The 6,547-nt window shown below is 38.0% G+C and overlaps 1 protein-coding gene and 1 non-coding gene across 2 annotated transcripts in view; one reads left to right on the forward strand and one right to left on the reverse strand.

The window, feature by feature from the left end:
* LOC137646679 (adhesive plaque matrix protein-like) overlaps positions 1–4,968 on the forward strand; it is a 29,751-nt gene extending 24,783 nt beyond the window's left edge. The window contains exons 2-3 of the mRNA XM_068379820.1: positions 2,190–2,377; positions 2,618–4,968. Of these exons, the coding sequence (XP_068235921.1) occupies positions 2,190–2,377; positions 2,618–4,968 (2,539 nt within the window). The remainder of the gene's footprint in view (positions 1–2,189; positions 2,378–2,617) is intronic.
* Positions 4,969–5,541: 573 nt separating this feature from the next.
* TRNAS-GCU (transfer RNA serine (anticodon GCU)) lies at positions 5,542–5,623 on the reverse strand. The gene has a single exon. It is a non-coding gene; the product is annotated as a tRNA-Ser (tRNA).
* Positions 5,624–6,547: the final 924 nt, after the last annotated feature.

The raw sequence follows: 6,547 nt of genomic DNA on the forward strand, positions 1-6,547 counted from the left end.
TGTGTGTGTGTGTGTGAAATAAAAAGTAAAGACCGTTACAGTGTATGAAACACTTGCGGTACAGATTACTTCAGTTTGGACAGATGCTTTAGTTTTACCGAAACCTCATTAAAAGAAAATTGTTCCTTTATAGTACTGCGCACAGGGCTCTCACGATTCTACAAAAAAAACAAAATTATGCGAAAGCTATTTTTATACGCCATGGTTATTGCATTATTCCTAATATTAGGAAGATCATTCCACAACTTCCAGCTGTGACCAAGTTGTGGAATGATCTTCCTAATCGGGTGGTTGAATCAGTAGAACTTCAAAAGTTCAAAGTTGGAGCAAATGCTTTTTTGTTGACCAGGCGGACATGAGTCTTTTTATAGTTTATTTATGACATATTTGTTTTTGACGTTGTTAATAGTTTATATATGACATGTCTGTTTTGACGTTGTTGCCTTTTTTAGAATGATTTATTGTTAATTTGTTCTCTTCATTTATTTATTTCCTTATTTCCTTTCCTCACTAGGCTATTTTTCCCTGTTGGAGCCCCTGGGCTTATAGCATCTTGCTCTTCCAACTAGGGTTGTAGCTTGGATAGTAATAATAATAATAATAATAATAATAATAATATACTGACACGAGACTGTGACACAAATTCACATTGCCTTCCCGAGTCTAAAATCCAGTCACGATAATAGCACTATAGTCCATTTCTTTTATCGAGGCAGATTTGCACCGACTCGCAGCGGTACCCCTTTAGCTCGGAAAAGTTTCCGGATCGCTGATTGGTTAGAATTAGCTCGTCCAACCAATCAGCGATCCGGAAACTTTTCCGAGATAAAAGGGCATCGCTGCGAGTCGGTGCAAATCTGCATCGCTAAAAGAAATTGACTTATAGTCTACTGTTTTGCACGTCAGCCACTCTCTCTCTCTCTCTCTCTCTCTCTCTCTCTCTCTCTCTCTCTCTCTCTCTCTCTCTCTCTCTCTCTCTCTCACAACAACAACAACAACAACAACAAAAACCCAACAGTAAGAAAAAAAAAGAGAATAAATGAATAAGCGTTCAACATAACCATAATCGGACTGATCGAACCAGTTATGTCTCCTTAAATGACCATCATTAAAACGCGCTCTATCTGAAGAACACCTGGGACTGGTTTGATTAATAGTAATTTTTTTTTTTTTTTTTTTTTTGACTTCATAGAACAATTGGGGGTTGGGATTACCTTCTACCATCACCCTTCGCCCTTTCCCTGCCTAATCTCTGGCCTATCAACACCACCAACAGCCTGCTTTCTTTAGTAAGACCTTTACACTTGTTGGTTTTAATTTTTACTCATTGACCTTGTGACGGGCCGAGAGAAGGTTGTGAACTGAAAGGCAGTATGAAAGCAACTGAGTTAATTTATTATAGAACACTCTCCTTTATATACAAAACCTCAAGGCAACAGGAAATTACATGTTCGAGAAACAGACAATGTTACATAGGAGAAACGCAGACATGTTTATTCTGGTTCTTTTTAGTGCGAGGGAAGAGCGAAGATACAAGCATAATATATACAAAAGGAATTATGTACGATCGTGTGACACACGGTTGGTACAACCTCTTGACTGGGTTAATCGCCTCACACATTAAAATGTGGAGAAGTCCTCCTTTTTACAAATCCCTCAGTCTCTCCCTCCAAGAAAATACTAAGATTTAAACCAACATCATCATAAACTATACCTTAAAATTATTAATCACAAATGTAATATCATTCAATCAATCAATAATCAATAATAATAATAGGGAATTGGGGAATATGGGGAAAGGAGGAATACCCCTGGATACAATCCAGTTTATAGCTCAAAGGCAGGTACTCGGGAAGGGAAAGATTAAGGAAATAGGGAGAAAGAGAAGTACAGGAGAAGAATAAAAGAGAGGGGCAGACCCTCTTGCGATATTAGGGAATTGGTATTATTATTTTTTTTTTCATTTATATGTAAAACTTCACCATCTATTCCCTAAACATTAGCCAAACAGTTAATGGTAAAAATTATACCTACCTCCTACGCGACATATTCACTTATTTGTCCCACTTTTTTTTCATTTATTCATTTATTGTTCCCGAGCAAGTTATAATTCAGTGTAAGAAATATTTTCCTATATATCATTTGCTCTTAAAACCAATTATTTTCATTTTTCCTATGGTACATTTTAGTCCCTTACGTTTATCACAAAGCCCAATTCATTCAGAAGTGAGAGCAAAAAGCCCAATTCATTCAGAGGTGAGAGCAAAAAGCCCAATTCATTCAGAAGTGAGAGCAAAAAGCCCAATTCATTCAGAGGTGGAGAGCAAAAAGCCTAATTCATTCAGAAGTGAGAGCAAAAGGCCCAATTCATTCAGAGGTGAGAGCAAAAAGCCCAATTCATTCAGAAGTGAGAGCAAAAAGCCCAATTCATTCAGAGGTGGAGAGCAAAAAGCCTAATTCATTCAGAAGTGAGAGCAAAAGGCCCAATTCATTCAGAGGTGAGAGCAAAAAGCCCAATTCATTCAGAAGTGAGAGCAAAAAGCCCAATTCATTCAGAGGTGGAGAGCAAAAAGCCTAATTCATTCAGAAGTGAGAGCAAAAGGCCCAATTCATTCAGAGGTGAGAGCAAAAAGCCTAATTCATTCAGAAGTGAGAGCAAAAAGCCCAATTCATTCAGAGGTGAGAGCAAAAAGCCCAATTCATTCAGAGGTGGAGAGCAAAAAGCCTAATTCATTCAGAAGTGAGAGCAAAAGGCCCAATTCATTCAGAGGTGAGAGCAAAAAGCCTAATTCATTCAGAAGTGAGAGCAAAAAGCCCAATTCATTCAGAAGTGAGAGCAAAAAGCCCAATTCATTCAGAGGTGAGAGCAAAAAGCCCAATTCATTCAGAAGTGAGAGCAAAAAGCCCAATTCATTCAGAAGTGAGAGCAAAAAGCCTAATTCATTCAGAAGTGAGAGCAAAAAGCCTAATTCATTCAGAAGTGAGAGCAAAAAGCCCAATTCATTCAGAAGTGAGAGCAAAAAGCCCAATTCATTCAGAAGTGAGAGCAAAAAGCCTAATTCATTCAGAAGTGAGAGCAAAAAGCCTAATTCATTCAGAAGTGAGAGCAAAAAGCCCAATTCATTCAGAGGTGAGAGCAAAAAGCCCAATTCATTCAGAAGTGAGAGCAAAAAGCCTAATTCATTCAGAAGTGAGAGCAAAAAGCCCAATTCATTCAGAGGTGAGAGCAAAAAGCCCAATTCATTCAGAAGTGAGAGCAAAAAGCCTAATTCATTCAGAAGTGAGAGCAAAAAGCCCAATTCATTCAGAGGTGAGAGCAAAAAGCCCAATTCATTCAGAAGTGAGAGCAAAAAGCCTAATTCATTCAGAAGTGAGAGCAAAAAGCCCAATTCATTCAGAAGTGAGAGCAAAAAGCCTAATTCATTCAGAAGTGAGAGCAAAAAGCCCAATTCATTCAGAAGTGAGAGCAAAAAACCCAATTCATTCAGAAGTGAGAGCAAAAAGCCTAATTCATTCAGAGGTGAGAGCAAAAAGCCCAATTCATTCAGAAGTGAGAGCAAAAAACCTAATTCATTCAGAAGTGAGAGCAAAAAGCCCAATTCATTCAGAAGTGAGAGCAAAAAGCCCAATTCATTCAGAAGTGAGAGCAAAAAGCCTAATTCATTCAGAAGTGAGAGCAAAAAGCCCAATTCATTCAGAGGTGAGAGCAAAAAGCCCAATTCATTCAGAAGTGAGAGCAAAAAGCCTAATTCATTCAGAAGTGAGAGCAAAAAGCCCAATTCATTCAGAAGTGAGAGCAAAAAGCCTAATTCATTCAGAGGTGAGAGCAAAAAGCCCAATTCATTCAGAAGTGAGAGCAAAAAGCCCAATTCATTCAGAAGTGAGAGCAAAAAGTCTAATTCATTCAGAGGTGAGAGCAAAAAGCCCAATTCATTCAGAAGTGAGAGCAAAAAGCCCAATTCATTCAGAAGTGAGAGCAAAAAGCCCAATTCATTCAGAAGTGAGAGCAAAAAGCCCAATTCATTCAGAAGTGAGAGCAAAAAGCCCAATTCATTCAGAAGTGAGAGCAAAAAGCCCAATTCATTCAGAAGTGAGAGCAAAAAGCCCAATTCATTCAGAAGTGAGAGCAAAAAGCCCAATTCATTCAGAGGTGAGAGCAAAAAGCCCAATTCATTCAGAAGTGAGAGCAAAAAGCCCAATTCATTCAGAAGTGAGAGCAAAAAGCCCAATTCATTCAGAGGTGAGAGCAAAAAGCCCAATTCATTCAGAAGTGAGAGCAAAAAGCCTAATTCATTCAGAAGTGAGAGCAAAAAGCCCAATTCATTCAGAGGTGAGAGCAAAAAGCCCAATTCATTCAGAAGTGAGAGCAAAAAGCCTAATTCATTCAGAAGTGAGAGCAAAAAGCCCAATTCATTCAGAGGTGAGAGCAAAAAGCCCAATTCATTCAGAAGTGAGAGCAAAAAGCCCAATTCATTCAGAAGTGAGAGCAAAAAGCCCAATTCATTCAGAAGTGAGAGCAAAAAGCCCAATTCATTCAGAAGTGAGAGCAAAAAGCCCAATTCATTCAGAAGTGAGAGCAAAAAGCCCAATTCATTCAGAGGTGAGAGCAAAAAACCTAATTCATTCAGAAGTGAGAGCAAAAAGCCCAATTCATTCAGAAGTGAGAGCAAAAAGCCCAATTCATTCAGAGGTGAGAGCAAAAAGCCCAATTCATTCAGAAGTGAGAGCAAAAAGCCCAATTCATTCAGAAGTGAGAGCAAAAAGCCCAATTCATTCAGAGGTGAGAGCAAAAAGCCCAATTCATTCAGAAGTGAGAGCAAAAAGCCCAATTCATTCAGAAGTGAGAGCAAAAAGCCCAATTCATTCAGAAGTGAGAGCAAAAAGCCCAATTCATTCAGAAATGAGAGCAGAACTTCAAAATTACAGAAACATCAAACATGCAGTATGAAGCGACTATTATGTGTATAGTATATTGGGAAATTTCTAGTTTAAGAATTTGCAAGCAAAATGCGCTAAAGTTTCTCTAGCTGGGTAAGGGGGCATGAGGAATGATGGTTCCTGGTTCCTGGTTCCTTATTGCTCACTCCGCAAAGTAAGTTTGCGGGCACTCTATCTCTTTATAGATAGGTGCAAAGCTTCTAAGCTTATTCTTATTATTGTTATTAAGTTTATATCATCTGTGCCTTAAATAAATTAATATCATAATGAGGTTCTCAATCTTTACTTTTATTCCCTTCTACTTTGAAATTAGATAGGATAACACCTTGCTATCATCAGTTTTGGCAACCTGTTGTGGTACTCAGTTTGGGCTTCTTAAACTCTTCTTTTATATTCATTGCCCTATCTATAAATGCAGCCAGATCCTGCTAGGATTTTTCAGCATACCTAAACTTATTTCTATATTCTTTAGCTGTTCTAACTTTGGGCATAAAAATGAATGTTCGGTGGTGTCTTCTTCCTCTTTGCATAAATCATTGCATTAACAGGGGATAGGAAGTTTAGGTATCTTTGGATCAATTGTTCTTAAAACCTATTTGGCTTCGACGAGGATGGGATTCGAACCCACGCAGGGAGACCCTATTGGATTAGCAGTCCAACGCCTTAACCACTCGGCCACCTCGTCTCATGAGAACACGTCTGTTCTTTGATAACAAATACCACAACATCGTTTTTTTTCCCTTCTCTAGAACTCACAAACACAACTTGGGTTAAATTCCCTTTTCTTTACCTTCTCAAAACTTTCTTAATATACAGATAAATTTGATTCCTCGTATTTAGAAATATTTTAGATACCTATAATAGAATGCAACAATAAGGTATCTTACATATGATATACTGCTCAAGTTCCTTAGATATAACGGTGTTATAATCAAAACTCAAAAAAAATCACCAATGTTAATATCAGTGACACGTACTATTATTGTCATTATTAGTATATTTATCATTATATACCAACACGAAAAGTTCAAAGTTTATAAATAACATACTTTCTTCAAAAGTTCCAGTAACATGTAATATATATTAATTCTCTTCCACCAAGTTTTTTTTTTTTTTTTTTTTTTTTTTTTTTTTTTTTTTTTTTTTTTCAATTGTGACGAATGGTCGATAATGATGAAAGAACGTGGTGAGCAGTACAGAGACAGGAGTGACACGAGAGGACCCTGTATGAAGAGGGATTTTTGCAGAGGAAGGGGAAGGGTTCATTGTTAAACAATAAGTATGTTCGTCTGAATGGGGAGCGGATTGGGGGCTAGGGGAAGGTACGATGTACTGCGAAAGGGAGGAAGGGGGGAAAGGAAGACATACACCAACATATTTAGGCGATGAGGTTAGAGCAGTGGTTCCCAATCTGGGGGAAATTTCCCCCTGGGGGGAAATTTGAAGCTTCCAGGGGGGAAATAATTACACTACCTACTAACTAAAACAAGCGGAAAATGTCCTCATAGTACGTGCGGCAATTTGTTGTTAGCCATTCAATTGTGATATGATCATATCAGTTCTCAAAGACATGATATTCAAGGGGAGAATTGGAGTGTCATGCCCATTT

The sequence above is a fragment of the Palaemon carinicauda genome, chromosome 1 (genome assembly GCF_036898095.1).
Source record: "Palaemon carinicauda isolate YSFRI2023 chromosome 1, ASM3689809v2, whole genome shotgun sequence".
NCBI lineage: Eukaryota > Metazoa > Arthropoda > Malacostraca > Decapoda > Palaemonidae > Palaemon > Palaemon carinicauda.